Consider the following 24,936-nt stretch of genomic DNA (forward strand, 5'->3'; position numbering starts at 1 on the left):
AGAGAGGGGAAGAGAGAGGAGAGAGAGAGAGAAAGAAGAGAGAGAGGTTGGGAGAAAGCAAAAAGAGGGTTGCTTTGGGAGAGAAAGAGAGAGAGAGAGAGAGAGGAGAGAGGGGGGTAGAGGAGAGAGAGAGAAAGAGGAGAGAAGAAAAGGGGTTTTTGTGAGAGAGCAAGAGAGATAGCGAAAGAGGAGAGACAGGAGAGAGGTTGGGGAAAGAATAAAAGGGTTGTTTTATGAGAGAGAAAGAGGAGAGAGGAGGGAGAGGAGGGAGAGGAGAAAGAGAGACAGAGAAAGAGGAGAGAGGTTAGGAGAAATAAAAAGGGGTTTTGTGAGAGGGAGGAGAGAGAGAGAGAGGAGAAAGAGAGAGAGAGGAGAGAAAGAGGAGTGAGACAGAGAGAAGAGAGAAAGAGGAGAGAGAGAGGAGAGAGGTTAGGGGAAAGAATAAAAAGGGTTGTTTTGTGTAAGAGAGGAGAGATTGAGAGAGGGGAGAGAGAGGAGAGAGAGAAAAAGAAAGAGGAGAGAGAGGAGAGAGAGAGAGAGGAGAGACAGATAGAGAAAGAGAAAGAGGAGAGAGAGGTTGGGAAAAAGAAAAAAGAGGGTTGTTGTGAGAGAGGAGAGAGAGAGAGGAGAGAGAGGAGAGAGGTTGGGGGAAAGAATAAAAAGGGTTGTGTGTGAGAGAGGAGAGATTGAGAAAGGAGAGAGAGAGAGGAGAGAGAGAAAGAGGAGAGAGAGGAGAGACAGATAGAGAAAAAGAGAAAGAGGAGAGAGGTTGGGAAAAAAGAGGGTTGTTGTGAGAAAGGAGAGGGAGAGGAGAGAGGTTGGGGGAAAGAATAAAAAGAGGAGAGGAGAGATTGAGAGAGGGGAGAAGGGAGAGAGAGAGGAGAAGAGAGGAGAGAGAGAGGGGAGAGAGGGAGAGGAAAGACAGAGATAGAGAAAGAGGAGAGAGGTTGGGAAAAAGAAAAAAAGAGGGTAGTTGTGAGAGAGGAGAGAGAGAGAGAGGTGAGGGGTTGGGGAAAAGAATAAAAAGGGTTGTTGTGTGTGAGAGAGGAGAGATTGAGAGAGGGGAGAGAGAGAGGAGAGAGAGGAAAGACAGAGATAGAGAAAGAGAAAGAGGAGAGAGAGGTTGGGAGAAAGAAAAAAGAGGGTTGTTGTGAGAAAAGAGAGAGAGAGGAGAGAGAGAGAGAGAGAGAAAAGAGGGTTGTTAAGAGAGAGAGAAGGAGGGAAGGAGGTTGGGAGAGAGAAGGAAGGGTCTTGCTGTGCCATCCAGGAGAGCAAATGGATTAGAGCATCCTTGGGCAAAAGAGGAAGGAAGAAAGGAAGGAAGGGAGGAAGAGTGCCTCCTCTTCTTCTCCTCCTCCTCTGCGAAAGTCGAGAGAAGGAGAGAAGAGGAAGGAAGGAAGGAAAGAGGAGGGAAGGAGGAGACAGGGAGGGAGAGGGAGTGAGGAAGGAAGGCAAAGGAGGGAAAAGCGGGCAGGAGCGGGGAAGGCGCGGGTGCTCCGAGAGCGGGTTGTTGACCAGGAGCGAGCCGAGGTCCGGGACGCCTCCGCCGGCCTCCTCCTCCTCCTTCTCCGCGTGGACCCCATCCTGGCCGCGCGGAGGCCATGCCTTTCGGGACCCTGCCTTTGCTGCTTTTGCTGCTGCTCCTCTCGCTGGCGCTGCTCCTGCGGGCGGCCCCCGAGTGCGGGCTGGAGGAGCGCTCGCGCCGGCTGAGGAGGGACGCCCGGCCCGGGACCCCCTTCGCCGCCTTCCCTTCCTCCTCCGGCGGCGGCGGCGGCACCTGCGGGACGCGCTTAGCCCGCGGAAGGCGCGCCTGGGCGGGGAGGGAAGCGGCGGCGCCGCGGAGGAGGAGGCGGAGGAGGAGGGAGACCGCGCCGGGGAGACCGCCGCCGCCGCCGCCCTTGCCCCTGCCCCTCCAAGCCAGCCCTCCGAGCCGGGCTTTCTATTTCCGCGGACGCCCCGGCGAGGCGCTCAAGCTGAAGGCGGAGCTGGAGCTGCCCCGAGAGGAGTTCACGCTGGGAGCCTGGCTCCGGCCCGAAGGAGGGCAGAAGGCGCCCGCCGTGGTGGCAGGTAAGCGGCCGCGAGGGGCGGCGGGCCGGGCGCGGAGGGGGAACCGCACCTCACTCCCTCGCAGTCTAGGGGACTCTACAGAGTTGGGAGGGACCCCCAGAGGGCATCCAGTCCCACCCCTCGCCTTCAGGAGGCTTGACCCGACTCCCAAGCAGTCTGGATGACTCCCTAGAGTTGGGAGGACCCCCCAGAGGGCATCTAGTCCAACTCTTCACCCAAAGGAGGCTTCACCTGACTCTCAAGTAGTCTAGATGACTCTCTAGAGTTTGGAGGGACCCCCAGAGGGTATCCAGTCCAACCCCTCACCCAAAGGAGGCTTGACCCGACTCCCAAGCAGTCTGGATGACTCCCTAGAGTTGGGAGGACCCCCCAGTGGGCATCCAGTCCCACCTCTCACCCAAAGGAGGTTTGACCCGACTCCCAAGGAGTCTGGATGACTCCCTAGAGTTTGGAGGGACCCCCAGAGGGCATGCAGTCCAACCCCTCACCCAAAGGAGGTTTGACCCGACTCCCAAGGAGTCTGGATGACTCCCTAGAGTTTGGAGGGACCCCCAGAGGGTATTCAGTCCCACCCCTCGCCTTCCGGAGACTTGACCCGACTCCCAAGCAGTCTGGATGACTCCCTAGAGTTGGGAGGACCCCCCAGAGGGCATCCAGTCCCACCCCTCGCCTTCAGGAGACTTGACCTGACTCTCTAGAGTTGGGAGGACCCCCAGAGGGCATCTAGTCCAACCCCTCTCCTGAAGGAGACTTGACTTGACTCTCAAGTAGTTTAGATGACTCTGTAGGGTTGGAAGGGACCTCCAGAGGACATCCAGTCCAACCCTCCACCTGAAAGAGACTAGACCTGACTCTCAAGTAGTTTAGATGTCTCTCTAGAGTTTGGAGGACCCCCCAGTGGGCATCCAGTCCCACCCCTCGCCTTCAGGAGACTTGGCCTGACTCCCAAGCAGTCTGGATGACTCTGTAGGGTTGGCAGGGACTTCCAGAGGGCATCCAGTCCAACCCTCCACCTGAAAGAGACTAGACCTGACTCTCAAGTAGTCTAGATGACTCTATAGAGTAGGAAGGGACCCTCAGAAGGAGTCCTGACCTGACTCCCAGGCAGTCTGGATGGCTCAAAAAGAGTGGGAAGTGTCCTCCAGTGGGCATCCAGTTCAACCTCTCTCCTGAAGGAGACTTGACTTGACTCCCAAGTAGTCTAGATGACTCTATAGGGTTGGAAGGGACCTCCAGTGGGCATCCAGTCCAACCTCTCTCCTGAAGGAGACTTGACTTGACTCCCAAGTAGTCTAGATGACTCTATAGGGTTGGAAGGGACCTCCAGTGGGCATCCAGTCCAACCTCTCTCCTGAAGGAGACTTGACTTGACTCCCAAGTAGTCTAGATGACTCTATAGGGTTGGAAGGGACCTCCAGTGGGCATCCAGTTCAACCTCTCTCCTGAAGGAGACTTGACTTGACTCCCAAGTAGTCTAGATGACTCTATAGGGTTGGAAGGGACCTCCAGTGGGCATCCAGTCCAACCTCTCTCCTGAAGGAGACTTGACCTGACTCCCAAGCAGTCTGGATGACTCCCTAGAGTTGGGAGGACCCACCAGTGGGCATCCAGTTCAACCTCTCACACGAAGGAGAATTGACCTGACTCTCAAGTAGTCTAGATGACTCTCTAGAGTTTGGAGGGACCCCCCGAGTGCATCCAGTCCAACCCCTCACCCGAAGGAGACTTTACCTGACTCTCAAATAGACTCTATAGGGTTGGAAGGGACCTCCAGAGGGCATCCATTCCCACCTCTCTCCTGAAAGAGACTTGACCCGACTCTCGAGTAGTCTCGATAACTCTATAGAGTAGGAAGGGACCCTCAGAAGGAGTCCTGACCTGACTCCCAGGCAGTCTGGATGGCTCTAAAGACTGGGAAGGGACCTCCAGAGGGCATCCAGTCCAGCCCCTCTCCTGATGGAGTCCTGACCTGACTCCCAAGCAGTCCAGATGATTCTATAAAAATAAGCGATTTGCCTTATTTGTAATTTTAATCGATATGTATTACATCGTTATTATATGATGTTTTTAGATGTACTAGTAGCGTTGAATCCTTGCTGTAAGCCAGTCTGAGTCCCTCTGCGGAGGTTGAGAAGATCGGAATATAAAAGTTTTAAATAAATTTTAAATAAATAAATATAGAGTTAGGAGGAACCTCCAGAGGGCATCCAGTCCAACCCCTCTTCTGAAGGAGACTTGACCTGACTCCCAAGCATTCTAGATGACTCTATAGAGTAGGAAAGGACATCCAGAGGGCATCCAGTCCAGCCCCTCTTCCAAAGGAAACTTGACCTGACTCCCAGGAAGTCTAGATGACTCTATAGTGTGAGGAGGGACCTCCAGAGGGCATCCAGTCCAACTGGTGGCCATCCAGTCTCTGCTGGAGACTTTCCCTGACTTCCATGCACTCTATATAGCTCTATATAGTTGGAAGGGGCTCCCAGAGGTATCCAGTCCAGCCACCCTCCTGAAGGAGACTTGACTTGACTCCCAAGCAGACTAGATGCTTGTATAGAGATGGAAGGGACCTCCAGAGGGCATCCAGCCCAACCCCAGGCACAATCCAAGATCCTCTCCTGAAAGCCTCTCCTGAAGGAGACTTGACCAGACTCCCAAGCAGTCTAGATGACTGTATAGAGTTGTGAGGGACCTCCAGAGGGCATCCAGTCTAACCCCTCTCCTGAAGGAGACTTGTCCTGACTCCCAAGCAGTCTATATGACTCTCCAGAGTGGGAAGGGACCACCAGAGGGCATCCAGTCCAACCCCTCTGCTGAAGGAGACTTGACCTGATTCCCAAGCAGTCTAGATGACTCTACAGAGCTGGAAGGGACCACTAGAGGGCATCCAGTCCAACCCCTCTCCCGAAGGAAGCCTGACATGACTCTCAAGTAGTCTAGATGACTCTTTAGAGTTGGGAGGGACCTCCAGAGGGCATCCAGTCCAACCTCATGCACCACTCGAGCCCCTCTCCTGACAGGCTCTACTGAAGGAGATCTGTCCTCACTCCCAGGAAGTCTAGATGACTTTACAGAGTTGGGGGATGCCCAGAGGGCATCCGGTCTGACCCCTCTCTTGAAGGAAACTTGACCTGACTCCTTGGCAGTCTAGATGACTCTGTAGAGTGGGAAGACCTCCAGAGGGCATCCAGTCCAACTGGTGGCCATCCAGTCTCTGCTGAAGGAGACTTGACCTTACTCTCAGGCAGTCTGTAGGACTCTCCAGAATTGGAAGGGACCTCCAGAGGGCATCCAATCTTACCCCAAGCACCATCCAAGATCCTCTCCTAACAGCATCTCCTGAAGGAGACTTGATGTGACTCCCAGGCAGCAAATATGACTTTATAGAGTTGGAAGGAACCCCTGGAGGCATCTAGTCCAACCCCTCTTCTGAAAGAGACTATACCTGACTCCCAAGCAGCGCCAGGCATCCACCCAGCCCCTCTCCCAACTACAGCCTTTCCTGAAGGAGACTTGACCTCTAGATGACTCTATAGAGTAGGAAGGGACCTCCAGAGGGCATCCAGTCCAACCTCAGGCACCACTTAAGCCCCTCTCCTGACAATCTGTACTGAACGAGACTTGACCTGACTCCCAGGCAGTCTAGATGACTCTATAGCATTGGAAAGGATTCCCAGAGGACATCCAATCTAACCCCAGACACCATCCAAGACTCTCTCCTGACAGGCTCTCCAAAAGGGGACTTCACATGACTCCCAGGTGGTTTATATGACTCTATAGAGTTGGAAGGGGCCCTCATTGGACATCCAGTCCAACCTCTCTCCTGAAGGAGCCTTGACCTGACTTCCAAGCAGTCCAGATGGACTCTATAGAATAAGAAGGGACCTCCAGAATTATTGATTATTGATTATTATTATAATTGGTAATAATAATAATACTGTGTAACATAATTTGAAACATTTTTTGTTCCTGCTTTGAAAGTATTATTTCATGTTGAGGGGTGCTCCCACTTCCTTATTTCTTCTTTCCAATTATTGATGATGATGATGATGATGATTATTATTATTACTAATGGTAATGATAATAACACTATGTGACATAATTTGAAACATTTTCTGTTCCTGCTTTGAAAGTATTATTTCCTGTTGAGGGGTGCTCCCACTTCCTTATTTCATCCTTCCAATTATTGATTATTATTATTATTATTATTATTATTACTAATGGTAATAATAATAATAATAATAATAACACTATGTGACATAATTTTAAACATTTTCTGTTCCTGCTTTGAAAGTGTTATTTCCTGTTGAGTGGTGCTCCCTCTTTCTTATTCCATCCTTCCAATTATTGATGATGATGATTATTATTATTATTACTAATGGTAATGATAATCACACTGTGTGACATAATTTGAAACATTTTCTGTTTCTGCTTTGAAAGTATTATTTCCTGTTGAGTGTTGCTCCCTTTTCCTTATTCCATCCTTCCAATTATTGATTATTATTATTATTATTACTAATGGTAATGATAATAATCACACTGTGTGACATAATTTGAAACATTTTCTGTTCCTGCTTTGAAAGTATTATTTCCTGTTGAGGGGTGCTCCCACTTCCTTATTTCATCCTTCCAATTATTGATTATTACTGTTATTATTATTACTAATGGTAATAATAATAATAATAATAATAATAACACTATGTGACATAATTTGAAACATTTTCTGTTTCTGCTTTGAAAGTATTATTTCCTGTTGAGTGTTGCTCCCTTTTCCTTATTCCATCCTTCCAATTATTGATTATTATTATTATTATTACTAATGGTAATGATAATAATCACACTGTGTGACATAATTTGAAACATTTTCTGTTCCTGCTTTGAAAGTATTATTTCCTGTTGAGGGGTGCTCCCTCTTCCTTATTTCATCCTTCCAATTATTGATTATTACTGTTATTATTATTACTAATGGTAATAATAATAATAATAACACTATGTGACATAATTTTAAACATTTTCTGTTCCTGCTTTGAAAGTGTTATTTTCTGTTGAGTGGTGCTCCCTCTTTCTTATTTCATCCCTCCAATTATTGATTATTGATTATTAACAATAATGGTAATAATAATAATAATAATAGCATTATGTGACATAATTTGAAACATTTTGTGTTCCTGCTTTGAAAGTGTTATTTCCTGTTGAATTGTGCTCCCTCTCCCTTATGACTGAGAGGAGACACGATGAGAGGTCATGGATCAAGATGCGAAGGGAAGTCATCAGGAGGAGGGCGCAGGCTTGTTTTCTGCTGCCCTGGAGACTAGGATGCAATGGAGCAATGGCTTCAAACATCAGGAAAAAAAGGAGATTCCACCTGAACATTAGGAAGAACTTCCTGACTGTAAGAGATGTTTAACAGTGGAACTCTCTGCCCCAGAGTGTGGTGGAGACTCCTTCTTTGGAGGCTTTGAAACAGATGCTGGATGGTCATTTGTCTGGGGTGCTTTGAATGCAATTTTCCTGCCTCTTGGCAAAATGGGGTTGGACTGGATGGCCCACAAAGTCTCATCCAACTCTATGATTCTATGTAGTCCACTAGATTTAGGAAACAAGTTATTATTATTATTATTATTATTATTAATGAGATTTATATGCTGCCCTTCTCACCCCGAAGGGGGCTCAGAGCGGCTTACAAGATATATACACACACACATATATATATATATACACACACACATATACATACATATACATACAATATACTATATTATTAGTATATATATTATACTATATTATACAATATACTATATTATATACATACAATATACTATATTATTAGCATAGTACAATATCAGTTTTAAATATTACTATATTGTATTATACCATTATTATTAGTAATATTACATTTAATGTAAATATATGATTATAATATATGATTATTAGTATTATATTGCATTACATTATAATATTATAAATATTATATGTATATGCAGTATATTACATTATATTATATTATGCTAGCCATCCCCTGCCATGCATTGCTGTGGCCCAGTCTGTGGATATGTGTTCTCTGTGTGTACATATTAGGATATATGTGGTTTTGCGCATGCGTTGTAATGTATTTTTGTTTTGGGGCTTTTTATGTCTCTTCTGTTGTGTTTTTCAATGGTGGTCACTCATTGGCCTGATATGTGTCTTGTGTCCAAATTTGGTGTCAATTCGTCCAGTGGTTTTTGAGTTCTGTTAATCCCACAAACATTACATTTTTATTTATATATAGATTTTTGGATCTTGGCCATAGACTAGCCGTCCCCTGCCACACATTGCTGTGGCTCAGTCTGGTGATATGGAAAATAAAGTAGTGAGAAAGTGTTGATTTCTAATATATGTAATTTCTTTATGCTTGTGGGTAAACAGTACTTCTTGTTGTTTCTTTGTCAGTGTTGATATGGAGAGTGTCTGGTTGCCTACTTTGGAACATGCAACATATAATTGTCCTTCTTCAGGGGTCCTTTTCAAATCTATGATACTATATGTCACTCTCTGAATCATATTTATCTATCTATATCTATGGCTGGACGGCTCTTTGTCAGGAAGGCTTTGTTTACATTTTCTTGCCCTTGTGAAGGGAGTTGGACTGGATGCCCTTAAGTATTTTCTGTTGGTCATCAAGTTTCTGTGTGGGAAGTTTATCCCAATTTTATTGCTGGTGGGATTCAGAATGCTCTTTGATTGTAGGTGAACTATAAATCCCAGTAACTACAACTCCCAAATGTCAAGGTCTATTTCCCCCAAACTCCATCTGTGTTCATATTTGGGCATTTGGAGTATTCATGCCAAGTTTGGTTTAGATCCATCATTGTTTGAGTCCACAGTGTTCTCTGGATGTAGGTGAACTACAACTCCCAAACTCAAGGTCAATGCTCACCAAACCCTCCCAGTATTTTCTGTTGGTCATCAAGTTTCTGTGTGGGAAGTTTATCCCAATTCTATTGCTGGTGGGATTCAGAATGCTCTTTGATTGTAGGTGAACTATAAATCCCAGTAACTACAACTCCCAAATGTCAAGGTCTATTTCCCCCAAACTCCATCTGTGTTCATATTTGGGCATTTGGAGTATTCATGCCAAGTTTGGTTTAGATCCATCATTGTTTGAGTCCACAGTGTTCTCTGGATGTAGGTGAACTACAACTCCCAAACTCAAGGTCAATGCTCACCAAACCCTCCCAGTATTTTCTGTTGGTCATCAAGGTTCTGTGTGGGAAGTTTATCCCAATTCTATTGCTGGTGGGATTCAGAATGCTCTTTGATTGTAGGTGAACTATAAAACCCAGTAACTACAACTCCCAAATGTCAAGGTCTATTTCCCCCAAACTCCATCTGTGTTCATATTTGGGCATTTGGAGTATTCATGCCAAGTTTGGTTTAGATCCATCATTGTTTGAGTCCACAGTGTTCTCTGGATGTAGGTGAACTACAACTCCCAAACTTAAGGTCAATGAAATTACACTGTTTAGCCGGTATTGCACTACCTGACATCTGCCGGGAAGTAGCAACCAATAGTGAAAGGACCAAGGCAGTGACATCTCCAGCTCATCCCTTGTTTGGGTATCAGCCAGCACGTCAGCGACTTAAATCAATAAATAGTTTTCGAAGATCTACAGAGACATTAGCTGGAACACCTCAGCAAGCGAGAGTCCAAAAGTGGCAGGCTCAAACCCAGAACCTGATACCAAATGAGAGACTCCCTCCTGGGCATACAGAAAACTGGGCGACTTGGAAGGTGCTGAACGGACTGCGCTCTGGCACCATGAGATGCAGCGCCAACCTTCAGAAATGGGGCCACAAAGTGGAATCCACGGCATGTGAGTGCGGAGAAGAGCAAACTACAGAGCATCTGCTGCAATGCAACCTGAGCCCAATGAGGGACCTTCTTATAGTAACACCAGAGGCACTCCAAGTTACTTACTTACTTAGGTGATCCCTCGCTTTCCGAGGATGATTGTCTTCCAGTGTTCTTGTGGGTCCGTATGTGGCTGTGGAGCCCTATTCTTGCTCTGTATCTTCTTCCGCAGTGAGGGCATTGGTTTCCAGGTGGAAGGCGGTCTCGGTCGGGGTTGACTTGATGTGCCTTCCTCTTTGCACGCTCTTTCCTTTCGCCCTCCATTCGTGCCTCTTCAAATTCTGCAGCACTGCTGGTCACAGCTGACCTCCAGCAGGAGTGCTCAAGGGCCAGGGCTTCCCAGTTCTCAGTGTCTATGCCAGAGTTTTTGAGGTTGGCTTTGAGCCCATCTTTAAATCTCTTTTCCTGTCCACCAACATTCTGTTTTCCGTTCTTGAGTTCGGAGTAGAGCAACTGCTTTGGGAGACAGTGGTCGGGCATCCGGACAACGTGGCCGGTCCAGCGGAGTTGATGACGGAGAACCATCGCTTCAATGCTGGTGGTCTTTGCTTCTTTCAGCACACTGACGTTTGTCCGCCTGTCTTCCCAAGAGATTTGCAGGATTTTCCGGAGGCAGCGCTGATGGAATCGTTCCAGGAGTTGCATGTGACGTCTGTAGACAGTCCATGTCTCACAGGCATAGAGCAGGGTTGGGAGGACAATCGCTCTATAAACAAGCACCTTGGTATCCCTATGGATGTCCCGGTCCTCAAACACTCTCTGCTTCATTCGGAAAAATGCTGCTCTCGCAGAGCTCAGGCGGTGTTGTATTTCGGTGTCGATGTTGACTTTGGTGGAGAGGTGGCTGCCAAGGTGGAAATGTGGCACCCCAAGTGGCCAGCTACTGGTCAAAAGGCATCTAATCAACTACCAAACTTGCAAACTTTGTGTTTTGTTTGTTTGTTTGTTAAAAAATGCAACACAACTGCTTGGTTTGCTCCTGACAGAATAAATAAAATCATGTGTGTTCCTGGGATTTAACGTTCCTGGTGTCTTAAAGTTCCAGGGGCGGCTCAACCATTACGCAAAGTACGCATTTGCAGTATAGTTAGTTTTGCCCAGGGTGCGCTCTTGAGGTGCTCTTGGGGGAAAATAGACCTTGACATATGTGAGTTGTAGTTACTGGGATGTATAGTTCACCTACAATCAAAGAGACTACACAGAGAAGCCATTGAAATCCACAAGCATGTGGACAATTTCAACAGAAAGGAAGAGACCATGAAAATGAACAAAATCTGTCTACCAGTATTAAAAAACTCTAAAATTACAACAGCAAAACAGCAGAGAGGAAACAACCAGGCACATCTTAACACCTCTCAACAAAAGGTTTTCCCAGGCTCAGGCAGGCCTTCAAATGCTAATGAAGGTGGTGAGCTGAAACATTCACACCTAGCTCCAGCAGAGAAGAGCTCCTTGCCCCACCCCAGCCATTCCACAGATATATGAACCCATTGTCCTAATTCCAACAGACCTCACTACCTCTGAGGATGCTTGCCATAGATGCAGGCGAAACGTCAGGAGAAATGCCTCTAGAACATGGCTCTATAGCCCGAAAAAACCCACAAGAACCTAATTCTGAACTCCAACAATGATGGAATTGAACCAAATATGGCACACAGAACTCCCAGATTTTTTTTCTTGTTGTTGCTGCAAACCGTATGAATAACAATGTGCATCCAGTGGCTTCAACTCACAGCAAGGGTTTCCCTCTTTCCCGGGAGGGTTTTCCCATCCAGAGAGTCCTTTCCTCGCGTTCCGCCAGCAGATGCTTCCCTTCTTCTTTTGCTCTGTCACCGTTCAGACTGTTTTCTGTCTCCTCTGCCACATTACATGGCTTTTATTTCTTTATCTCGGGCGCCCTATACTTGACCTACACGATTGCTGTCACTCAAGGGAAGACTTACCCAAAGCCAAGAAAACAAGGAAAGCACAGGGAGCCGGGAGGAAAGTTTCAATTTTCCTCCTATTCTCAACCTTCCGACGCTGCGACCACTTAATACAGTTCCTCATTTGTGGTGACCCCCAACCATAACATTATTTTTGTTGTTACAACATAACTGTAATTTTGCTACTGTTATGAATCGTCATGTAAACATCCGATATGCAGGGTGTATTTTCATTCATTGGGCTAAATTTGGCACAAATACCCGATATGTCCAAATTTGAATACTGGTGGGGCTGAGCGGGATTGATTTTGTCCTTTGGGAGTTGTAGTTGCTGGGATTTATAGTTCACCTGCAATCAAAGAGTATTCTGAACTCCACCAGTGATAGAACTGAACCAAACTTGGAACACGGAACTACCATGACCAACAGAAAATACTGGGAGGGTTTGGTGGGCATTGACCTTGAGTTTGGAAGTTATAGTTCTTCTACATCCAATGATGGATCTGGATCAAACTTGGCACTAATACTCAATGTGCCCAAATGCAAACACTATTGGAGTTTGAGGAAAATAGACCTTGACATTTGGGAGTTGTAGTTGCTGGGATTTATAGTTCATCTACAATCAAAGAGTATTCTGAACTCCACCAATTATAGAATTGGGCCAAACTTCCCACACGGAACTGCACAACAGAAAATACTGGGAGAGTTTGGTGGATATTGACCTTGAGTTTGGAAGTTGTAGTTCTCCTACATCCAGAGAGCACTGTGGACTCAGACAATGATGGATCTAGACCAAACTTGGCATGAATACTCAATGTGCCCAAATGCAAACACTGGTGGAGTTTGGGGAAAATAGAACTTGACATTTGGGAGCTGTAGTTGCTGGGATTTATAGTTCATCTACAATCAAAGAGCATTCTGAACTCCACCAACGATGAAATTGAACCAAATTGGCAAACAGAATTCTCTTGACCAACAGAAAATACTGGGAGGATTGTGTGAGCATTGACTTTGAGTTTGGGAGTTGTAGTTCACCTACATCCAGAGAGCACTGTAGACTCAAATAATGATGGATCTGGACTAAACTTGGCACAAATACTCTATGTGCCAAAATGCCAACTCTGGTGGAGTTTGGGGGAAATACACCTTGATATTTGGGAGTTGTAGTTGCTGGGGTTTATAGTTCATCTACAATCAAAGAGCATTCTGAACTTCACCAACATAAGTATACTGTTTAATTTTCATTTTAATGTGCATGGTTTTGATTGTTATTTTTGCTATTGTATTTCATGACGGAATTGAATTGTTGCCAATTGTAAACTGCCCTGAGTCTCCTTAGGGGTTGAGAAGGGTGGGGTAAAACTGTTCGAAATAAATAAAATTAAAATAAAATAATAAATAACCTTGACTCGAGTATAAGGGCTGAAAAATTAGGCTTATTTATTTACTTACAGCTTTTATATTCCCCCCTTCTCACCCTGCAGGGGACTCAGGGCGGATTACAGTGTACACATATATGGCAAACATTCAATGCCAATTTTTGACATGCAAACATATACAGACATACACAGAGGCTATTTAACTTTTTCTGGCCACCAGGGGAGCTGTCGCTTTCATCGTCCATCTGCGACGCTGATGAAGCACTTCCGCATTCCCCGCATGCTTCCCCGCTGGAATGATTTGCTGGAGTCTTCTTTATGGCCTCATAAATCAGTTAATTTAGCCTCCCCACACTTTTAAGGTGGTACCTAATTTTCCTACTTGACAGATGCAACTGTCTTTCGGGTTGCAAAGGTCGACAACAGGCTACACACAATTGGTTGGAAACCCACTCCAACCCGGGCTGGCTTCGAACTCATGACCTTTTGGTCAGAGTGATCTTAATGCAGCTGACACTCAGCCAACTGCGCCACAATCCTGGCTTATACTCGAGTATATACTGTAAATGTTTTAAATAAATAAATAAATCTGCAGGAAGCAGAAACCAGATTTTAACTGGATTTTTTCTCTAGTGTGATGAAGTATTTCTCCTTTGGGTGAAGAAGCAGCGAAGCGGAGCCCACCAACCATTCATTCCCCGATACCCCATCATAGAATCATAGAATCATTATAGAATCAAAGAGTTGGAAGAGACCTCATGGGCCATCCAGTCCAACCCCCTTCCAAGAAGCAGGAATATTGCATTCAAATCACCCCTGACAGATGGCCATCCAGCCTCTGTTTAAAAGCTTCCAAAGAAGGAGCCTCCACCACACTCCGGGGCAGAGAGTTCCACTGCTGAACGGCTCTCACAGTCAGGAAGTTCTTCCTCATGTTCAGATGGAATCTCCTCTCTTGTAGTTTGAAGCCATTGTTCCGCATCCTAGTCTCCAAGGAAGCAGAAAACAAGCTTGCTCCCTCCTCCCTGTGGCTTCCTCTCACATATTTATACATGGCTATCATATCTCCTCTCAGCCTTCTCTTCTTCAGGCTAAACATGCCCAGCTCCTTAAGCCGCTCCTCATAGGGCTTGTTCTCCAGACCCGTGATCATTTTAGTCGCCCTCCTCTGGACACATTCCAGTATGCGTGCATTTGTTTGGACTGAGATTTCAAGATCCCCGAGACTGTTATAGTTTATCCAAACAGTGGGTGCAAAAGTCCCCCGCATTGCCTTGCATTGTTATTTTTAGACCCAAAAGAACCTTGTATGAGAATCTCCATCTCCAGGCGCAGAGCAGGATGCAACACTCATAAAGATTGCGAAGTCTTTTAATTGCATGGCCAGAGATTAGATTGCGGCCCGTCCGGTGCACAGAAATGCCCCCCACCTCCACCGTCCTTAGGATTAAAATTTCTCCCTCTTGTTTCCCTGCTGGCTCTCTTCACCTCCCCTCTCTCTTTTCGCACTATCCCTTCTTGAAAGGGGGCTGGGGAGTTGACTCCGAGCCAGGTTTGGCCCTGTGTATAAACACCTGGAAGTTGTCCAAGGAGCAAGACTCTTGGAGTGTCCTTCACAAATGCTTGGAGGTTTTTTTTCTCTCTCCTCCCCCCCCCCCCCCCCCACTCCGCCACCCCTTCAGACCAGCATGAGTGTAAGGAGAGATTATGCTTCCTTCCTGAACGGGCTCGCAAGGTCTGGAGCTGCCAAAGCTTTGTTGGTTTTCAAAGTGGAATGTGACTGTAGGGACGAGCCGTAGCGCCAGGTTCGAGGCTATGTTTTGCATGCTGAAAGTGTTGGGTTCGACTGGCAAAATGAATACATGCATGCCAACAAGGAGGAATGTATAGTATTTATTTATTTTGTTTATTACTAGCCGTCCCCTGCCACACATTGCTGTGGCCCACATGGGAGGTTTGGCCCAATTCTATCGTTGGTGGGGTTGAGAATGTTCTGTGATTGTAGGTCAACTATAAATCCCAGCAACTACAACTCCCAAATGTCAAGATTCTATTTTCCCTAAACTCCACCAGTGTTCACATTTGGGCATGTTGAGTGTTCGTGTAGAGTTTGGTCCAGATCCATCATTGTTTGAGACCACAGATGGAGGTGAACTACAACTCTAAAACCAAAGGAAACTGCCCACCAAACCCTTCCAGTATTTTTTGTTGGTCATTGGAGAACTGTGTGCCAAGTTTGGTTCAATTCCATCGTTGGTGGGGTTCAGAATGCTCTTTGATTGTAGGTGAACTATAAATCCCAGCAACTACAGCTCCCGAATGTCAAGATTCTATTTTCCCTAAACTCCACCAGTGTTCACATTTGGGCATATTGAGTATTCGTGTCGAGTTTGGTCCAGATCCATCCTTCTTTGAGTCCATAGTGATCTCTGGATGTAGGTGAACTACAACTCCAAAACCAAAGGACACTGCCCACCAAACCCTTCCAGTATTTTTTGTTAGTCATTGGAGAACTGTGTGCCAAGTTTGGTTCAATTCCATTGTTGGTGGGGTTGAGAATGCTCTACGATTGTATGTCAATTATTAATCCCAGCAACTACAACTCCCAAATGTCAAGATTCTATTTTCCTTAAACTTCACCAGTGTTCAAATTTGGGCGTATTGAGTATTTGTGCCAAGCTTGATCCCGATCTATCATTGTTTGAGTCCACAATGATCTCTGAATGTAGTTGAACTACAACTCCAAAACGAAAGGACACTGCCGACCAAACCCTTCCAATATTTTCAATTGGTCATGGGAGAAATGTGTGCCAAGTTTGGTTCAATTCCATCGTTGGTGGGGTTCAAAATGCTCTGTGATTGTAGTTGAACTATAAATCCCAGCAACTACAACTCCCAAATGACAAAATCAATTTTTTGTGTGAAGGACATATTTTGGGTTGTTAGGTGTCTTGTGTCCAAAATTGGTGTCAATTCGTCCAGTGGTTTTTGAGTTCTGTTAATCCCACGAATGAACATTACATTTTTATTTATATAGAAGTGTGGGTTTTTGTTTTTTGATTTTGGGGGGGGGGGGGGGGGGGTTGTACTGCAAATAATATATGTGCAGAGTGCATAGGAATTCATTCATTTTTTTTTTTCAAATTATAATCCGGCCCTCCAACAGTTTGCGGGACTGTGACCCGGCCCTCTGGTGTAAGGTTTGGTCCAGATCCATCTTTGCTTGAGTCCACAGATGGAGGTGAACCACAACTCCAAAACCAAAGGACACTGCCCACCAAACCCTTCCAGTATTTTTTTGTTGGTCATTGGAGAACTGTGTGCCAAGTTTGGTTCAATTCCAGTAACTACAACTCCCAAATGTCAAGATTCTATTTTCTCCAAACTCCACCAGTGTTCACATTTGGGCATATTGAGTATTCATGTAGAGTTTCGTCCAGATCCATCATTGTTTGTGTCCACAGTGATCTCTGGACGTAGGTGAACTACAACTCCAAAACCAAAGGTCGCAGGTTCGAATCCCGGGAGAGCGCGGATGAGCTCCCTCTGCCAGCTCCAGCTCCCCATGTGGGGACATGAGAGAAGCCTCCCACAAGGATGGTATTTATTTGTCGTGTCAGAGCAACCAGTCCATTATATTACATTTCTAACAGAACAAAACAAACAAACAGACAAATACAAAACTTGTGAGTTTGGTAGTTGGTTAAATGTCCTTTGACCAGTATCTGGCCACTTGGAGTGCTTCCGGTGTTGCCGCAAGAAGGTCCTCCATTGTGCATGTGGCAGGGCTCAGGTTGCATTGCAGCAGGTGGTCAGTGGTTTGCTCTTCTCCACACTCGCATGTCGAGGATTCCACTTTGTAGCCCCATTTCTGAAGGTTGGCTCTGCATCTCGTGGTGCCAGAGTGCAGTCTGTTCAATGCCTTCCAAGTCGCCCAGTCCTCTGTGTGCCCAGCGGGGAGTCTCTCATTTGGTATCAGCCATTGGTTGAGGTGCTGGGTTTGAGCCTGCCACTTTTGGACTCTCGCTTGCTGAGGTGTTCCAGCGAGTGTCTCTGTAGATCTTAGAAAACTATTTCTAGATTTAAGCCGTTGACGTGCTGGCTGATACCCAAACAGGGGATGAGCTGGAGATGTCTCTGCCTTGGTCCTTTTACTATTGGCTGCTACTTCCCGGCTGATGTCAGGTGGTGCAATACCAGCTAGACAGTGTAATTTCTCCAGTGGTGTAGGGCGCAGACACCCCGTGATAATGCGGCATGTCTCATTCAGAGCCACATCCACTGTTTTAGTGTGGTGAGATGTGTTCCCACTGGGCATGCATACTCAGCAGCAGAGTAGCACAGCACAAGGGCAGATGTCTTCACTGTATCTGGTTGTGATCTCCAGGTTGTGCCAGTCAGCTTTCGTATGATATTGTTTCTAGCACCCACTTTTTGCTTGATGTTCAGGCAGTGCTTCTTGTAGGTAAGAGCACAGTCCAGAGTGACTCCCAGGTATTTGGGTGCATGCAATGCTCCAGTGGGGTTCCTTCCCAGGTGATCCTCAGAGCTCGGGATGCTTCTCTGTTCTTGAGATGAAAAGCACATGTCTGTGTTTTAGATGGGTTAGGGATCAGCTGGTTTTCCCTGTAGTAGGCAGTCAGAGCACAAGGATGGTAAAACATCAAAAACATCCCCTGGGCAACATCCTTGCAGACGGCCAATTCTCTCACACCAGAAGTGACTTGCAGTTTCCCAAGTCGCTCCTGACATGACAAAAATAAAAATAAAAATGGGAGAATGGATGTAATGAAGGAAAATGGATCTGCGCACAACTCTACATAAGATCCTTTCAGATATTTCAAGATAGCTGCTGAAAAAGAAGTGAATGCAAGGTAGAAGGGATGATGTTGCCCAAATGAGTAGCCCCTCCTCTTCTGGAGACTCTTTGCCTACCATTCCTGATGGTGTCCAGTGGTGTGGGACAGTCTTCTCCATGCACCATATCTTCATAACTTGATGATTCTCCAAAAAGAATCCATGGTCACAGCAGTTGGGATGCCTCACCGTATTACTCCAGGCTGAGCTTCCATCTCACGTTGTCAGTAGAAATGCATCAACAACCCCAAAAAAAGTAAGAAAAAAGAAGTTGTTGAATAGCGTCCCTGATGGTAATCCATTTTCCAGATGCAAAGTTGGAAAGAGTTAGAATTGAAAAATGTGGCTGAGATCCGACATCATCCTAGTGTAGTGTAAATCTGCACTCATTGACTAACACAGCGGTTGTCCGTTGCAATCCTTTGCATTGCAAATCTGCCAGTGTGCATGCTTATGCTTTCTTTCTGCATTGGGGTGTGAGTAAGTTGTGTCAGAGGGGTCGCCAAAGATAATCAGAAAACACAATATTTTGGTCTTGGTCATGAGGGTTCTGTGTAGGAAGTTTAGCTCAATTCTATTCTTGATGGGGTTCAGAATGCTCTGTGATTGTAAATGAACTATAAATCCCAGCAACGACAACTCCCCAAACTCCATCAGTGTTTACATATGGGCATATTGTGTATTCGTGCCAAGTTTGGTCCACATCCATCATTGAGTCCACAGTGCTCTCTGGATATAGGTGAACTACAACTCCAAAATTCTATTCTTGATGGGGTTCAGAATGCTCTGTGATTATAGGTGAACTATAAATCCCAGCAACTACAACTTCCAAATGTCAAGTCTATTGTCCCTAAACTGCACCAGTGTCCACATTTGGTCACAGGTGGTTTACAGTCGGCAGTCAATGCCCCCAAACAACATAAATACAGTTAAAAACATTACATATAATATAAACCATATAAAAGCAATAAAACCATAAAAACCATAAAACACAAGTCCACAGCGTCTCATCACTAAAATCATTTTTCCGTTGCATCGTCCAATCGTTCCGTAGATCTCAATTAGTCTGTTACACTGCGTCTGCAAATGCTTGCTCAAACTGCCAGGTTTTGACTCTTCCTTTGAAATGATAGGAGAGAGGGGGCTGGTTTAATATCTCTAGGAAGGCCATTCCATAGCCAATGGGCCACCACTGAGAAGGCCCTGTCTCTCGTTCCAGCCAATCGCATCTGCGAAAGGGGTGGGACCGACAGCAGGACCTCACTAGACGATCTTAAGCACCTAGATCAGTGGTTCTCAACCTGGGGTCCCCAGATGTTTTTGGCCTTCAACTCCCAGAAATCCTAACAGCTGGTAAACTGGCTGGGATTTCTGGGAGTTGTAGGCCAAAAACATCTGGGGACCCCAGGTTGAGAACCACTGACTTCGATGGTTCATAGGGAGAGATGCGTTCGGACAGGTAAACTGGGCCGGGAACTGTTTAGGGCTTTAAAGGCTAAAGCCAGCACTTTGAATTGTGCCCGGTAGCAAACTGGCAGCCAGTGGAGCTTATAAAGCCCAACTTACCTGTCCAAACGTATCTCCCTCTATGAAAGACCTCAGAGGTTACGATCTTCTGGGGAGGCCCTGCTCTTGGTCCCACCTCCTTCGCAGCTATGGTTAGTAGGGACGAGAGACAGGGCCTTCTCAGTGGTGGCCCCCTCAGTTGTGGAACTCCCTCCCTAGTGAAATCAGATCAGTTTTGTGCATCTTATTTTACAGTTGACACACACAGTCATAGAATCATAGAATCAAAGAGTTGGAAGAGACCTCATGGGCCATCCAGTCCAACCCCCTGCCAAGAAGCAGGAATATTGCATTCAAATCACCCCTGACAAATGGCCATCCAGCCTCTGCTTAAAAGCTTCCAAAGAAGGAGCCTCCACCACCACCACACTCCGGGGCAGAGAGTTCCACTGCTGAACGGCTCTCACAGTCAGGAAGTTCTTCCTAATGTTCAGATGGAATCTTCTCTCTTGTAGTTTGAAGCCATTGTTCCGCGTCCTAGTCTCCAAGGAAGCAGAAAAGAAGCTTGCTCCCTCCTCCCTGTGGCTTCCTCTCACATATTTATACATGGCTATCATATCTCCTCTCAGCCTTCTCTTCTTCAGGCTAAACATGCCCAGCTCCTTAAGCCGCTCCTCATAGGGCTTGTTCTCCAGACTCTTGATCATTTTAGTCGCCCTCCTCTGGACACATTCCAGCTTGTCAATATCTCTCTTGAATTGTGGTGCCCAGAATTGGACACAATATTCCAGTCACTGAATTCTTACATGCTCTAACACTTTCCCCCAACTGTGTGCTTTACAGGCCTTAATTCACGCCGCAGCACACTTTGGCAGCACATGTTTTGTAGTTAGTTTCAAGTATGGTTGGTTAAGCATCTATCATAGCTGTCCAAAAGCCCCCAGTGGCGCAGTGGGTTAAACCCCTGTGCCGGCAGGACTGAAGACCGACAGGTCGCAGGTTCGAATCTGGGGAGAGGCGGATGAGCTCCCTCTATCAGCTCCAGCTCCTGATACGGGGACGTGAGAGAAGCCTCCCACAAGGATGATGAAAACATCGAATCATCTGGGCGTCCCCTGGGCAACATCCTTGCAGACGGCCAATTCTCTCACACCAGAAGCAACTTGCAGTTTCTCAGGTTGCTCCTGACTCGAAAATAATAATAATAATAATAATAATAATAATAATAATAATAATCTGCCCAGAATTCGCCATTCAAATACAAATGACCAAGTTGTACAGGTAGAAAAAGCACACTCTGAAGTTTCGTCTCCTTGTCCTGAGACCCAGAAAACTTGGGCCAAGCCTGAGATGTAACCATATCATCGATGTTTTGGGTGTGCTTTGAATCTCCATGCAAATGTGAGTAGATCAATAGGTACCGCTCCGGCGGGAAGGTAACGGCGCTCCATGCAGTCATGCTGGCCACATGACCTTGGAGGTGTCTACGGACAACGCTGGCTCTTCGGCTTAGAAATGGAGATGAGCACCACACCCCAGAGTCAGACATGACTGGACTTAGTCAGGGGACTACCGTTACCGTTACCGTTGAATCTCCAGCTTTCTGGTGGTTGGTCCCTTTAGAAAAGAGTGTGTGTGAGAGAATTTCAGTGCTAGTCTCTTAATGCCAACCCTACCTCTTCCAGAATGAGTTATTTGCTGTCTAGGGTGTTTTAAGAAATCGAGACAATTATTCAATGCTCTTTCTTTAGCTGTGCGGTTGTGTAACCTTTTGATCTGTTCACTCTTTCCCTGTCTTATCTTTCCCATTCTAAGTTCTTTCCCTTACTATCTCCCTGTCCTTGATTCCCCCCATACATTTTGACTTCCTGACGGGCAGATTTTCTATCTGCTTGCTTTAGTTTGACAAGTAAATAGAAGGGATTGTGATAAGGATAATCCCGGTGGATTTCTATGCCTCTTTTAGCCATGTTGGTCTGGGTCTCTCTTGCTAGGACTGCCTTCCCCATTGAAGGGAGCACTACAGCTGAGCTAAAATTTCCCATTTTCTGAGTGCCATCCCCTCCAATAATAATAATAATAATAATAATAATAATAATAATAATAATTATTATTGGAGGGGATGGCACTCAGAAAATGGGAAATTAATAATAATAATAATAATAATAATTATTATTATTATTATTGGAGGGGATGGCACTCAGAAAATGGAAAATAAATAATAATAATAATAATTATTATTATTATTGGAGGGTATGGCACTCAGATAATGGGAAATAAATAATAATAATAATAATAATTATTATTATTATTATTATTGGAGGGGATGGCACTCAGAAAATGGGAAATAAATAATAATAATAATAATAATAATTATTATTATTATTATTATTGGAGGGGATGGCACTCAGAAAATGGGAAATAAATAATAATAATAATAATAATTATTATTATTATTGGAGGGGATGGCACTCAGAAAATGGGAAATAAATAATAATAATAATAATAATAATAATAATTATTATTATTATTATTAGAGGGTATGGCACTCAGAAAATTATTATTTGAAACACAACAAGATGAGTCCACAGCAGACAAGATCACTCTGCTGGCTGTTGTATTGGATCACACGTCGGACACTTCCCAAGTGTCTAGGACTGTGTGATGTATCGACGAATGATGCATGCAGATCCCAGTAAAGTGGCCTTCTGCAGCTGACAGGTGGTAATTTTGTCAGTGCCGATTGTGTTTAAGTGCAGGCCAAGGTCTTTAGGCACTGCACCCAGTGTGCCGATCACCACTGGGACCACCTTGACTGGCTTGTGCCAGAGTCTTTGCATATAATGTCAGCTTTTCCAGTTGTTTCTCTTCAATCCTGCTGTCACCTGGGATTGCAACATCAGCAATTCATACTTTATTGTTGTTGTTGTTGTTGTTGCAGTATTGAAGAGAAACAACTGGAAAAGCTGACACGATATGAGTATTTAAAAATCGAACTGCAAAGACACTGGCACAAACCAGTCAAGGTGGTCCCAGTGGTGATCGGCACACTGGGTATAGTGCCTAAAGACCTTGGCCTGCACTTAAACACAATCGGCGCTGATAAAATTACAATCTGCCAGCTGCAGAAGGCCACCTTACTGGGATCTTGATGCATTATTCGCCGATACATCACAAAGTCCTAGACACTTGGGAAGTGTCCGACGTGTGATCCAATACAACAGCCAGCAGAGTGATCTTGTCTGCTGTGGACTCATCTTGTTGTGTTTCAAATAATAATAATAATAATAATAATAATAATAATAAGTATTGCAGAGAAACAACTAGAAAAGCTGACACGATGTGAAGATTTAAAAATCGAACTGCAAATACTCTGACACAAACCAATAAAGGTGGTCCCAGTGGTGATCGGCACACCTCCTGAGTGCAGTGCCTAACGACCTTGGTCTGTACTTAAACACAATCGGTGTTGACAAAATGATCATCTGGGTTGTTGTAGGTTTTTTCGGGCTATATGGCCATGCTCTAGAGGCATTCTCTCCTGACGTTTTGCCTGTATCTATTAGGCTTGGGTAACCACAAAAAAATTGGTTCTAAACTCGTTTCGTTTTTAGGGGGGCCCTTGCGTTTCGTTTTTTTAAAGAATTCCGAAATTTTCCTTTAAAAAAGTTCGTAAAAAAAGTTTCGTAAAATTACGAATCGATTTGTTAATGGCGGACGCGATTGCTCAATATGCTAAAAAAACCCTCCAAATGGGACAGGGGGAACTTCTGAAGCTTCCCTCTCCCTCTGTTGTTGACTGTTGGTGTGATAAAACAAACAACAACTATAAAACTTGCACCAGACATGCGAAAATAATTACGAAACAATTACAAAACAATTTCGAAACAATTACGAAACAATTACGAAACAATACGAAATAAATTGGAAAAAAATGTTACGATTTTTAATTACTCCTCACAGTAGTCATGCATGGCTCAATATTGGATCGTAAGCTAATTTAAATACGAATTAATAACGAATTACGAAATTAACGAACGAAACCGCCCAAGCCTAGTATCTATGGCAAGCATCCTCAGAGGCAGTGAGGTCTGTTGGAACTAGGAAAAAGGGTTTATATATCTGTAGAATGACCAGGGTGAGACAAAGGACTCTTGTCTGCTGGAGCTAGGTGTGAATGTTTCAACTGACCACCTTGATTAGCATATAATGGCTTGACAGTGCCTAGAGCAATCTTCTGTTGAGAGGTGATTAGATGTCTTTGTTTGTTTCCTTTCTTTTGTTGTGCTGTTGTAATTTTAGAGTTTTTTTAATACTGGTAGTCAAATTTTGTTCATTTTCATGGTTTCCTCCAGATTGTCCACATGCTTATGTATTTCAATGGCTTCTCTGTTTAGTCTGACATGGTGGTTGTGAGAGTGGTCATCTGCCAGCTTCAGAAGGCCACCTCAGTGGCATCTGCACGCATTATTCGCTGATACATCACACAATGGGAAGTGTCCAATGTGTGATCCAATACAACAGCTAGCAGAATGTCTGCTGTGGACTCATTTTGTTGTGTTTCAAATAACAACAACAACAACAACAACAACAGAACCTAATACAGAACCTGAGTTGACTTGAAGGTCCATCACAACAGCAGTAACCACAATGTCAGTCTCCAAGTATAAAGCCCACTCTGAGCCCTAGTATAAAGCCTAGTCTGTCAATTTCCTAACATATCGACGTGTTGATGACACAGGAGGTGAAGTAGAACTTTGGTTACATCCCGCTTAGACTACTGCAACGCTCTCTACGTGGGGTTGCCTTTGAAGACTGCCTGGAAGCTGCAGCAAGTCCAACGCTCGGCAGCCAGATTACTAACGGGTGCTGGGTACAGGGAGCACACCACTCCACTGTTACGCCAGCTCCACTGGCTGCCAATTAGCTTCCGAGCACAATTCAAAGTGCTGGTGTTGACCTATAAAGCCCTAAACGACTCCGGCCCTGTTTACCTCTCCGAACGTATTCTCCCCTACGAACCATCAATATTATTAAGATCATCTGGAGATGATCTTAATAATCATCTCGCAAGCGCGCCTGTTGGGGACGAGGGACAGAGCCTTCTCGGTGGTGGCCCCGCGACTCTGGAACTCTCTCCCTCTGGAGGCCAGAACCGCCCCATCCATCCTAACATTTAGGAAATGGGTGAAGACGTGGCTGTGGAGTCAGGCCTTCGATGAATGAGGACCCTGGATGGAAGTTGATGTAGATCCATCTTAATAGGACGACTGACCACTGTAGTTTTATATATAGTGTTTTTAAAGTTGTT

At 45.2% G+C, this 24,936-nt stretch overlaps 1 protein-coding gene across 1 annotated transcript in view; it reads left to right on the forward strand.

The window, feature by feature from the left end:
• The first annotated feature begins 244 nt into the window (after positions 1-244).
• Positions 245-24,936, forward strand: part of PAPPA (pappalysin 1) — a 231,247-nt gene continuing 206,555 nt past the window's right edge. Inside the window, exons 1-2 of the mRNA XM_067471886.1 lie at positions 245-428; positions 1,182-2,067. Coding sequence (XP_067327987.1) covers positions 1,602-2,067 — 466 coding nt within the window. The 5' untranslated portion in view covers positions 245-428; positions 1,182-1,601. The remainder of the gene's footprint in view (positions 429-1,181; positions 2,068-24,936) is intronic.

Source organism: Anolis sagrei, chromosome 11, assembly GCF_037176765.1.
Source record: "Anolis sagrei isolate rAnoSag1 chromosome 11, rAnoSag1.mat, whole genome shotgun sequence".
NCBI classification, from domain to species: Eukaryota; Metazoa; Chordata; class Lepidosauria; order Squamata; family Dactyloidae; genus Anolis; species Anolis sagrei.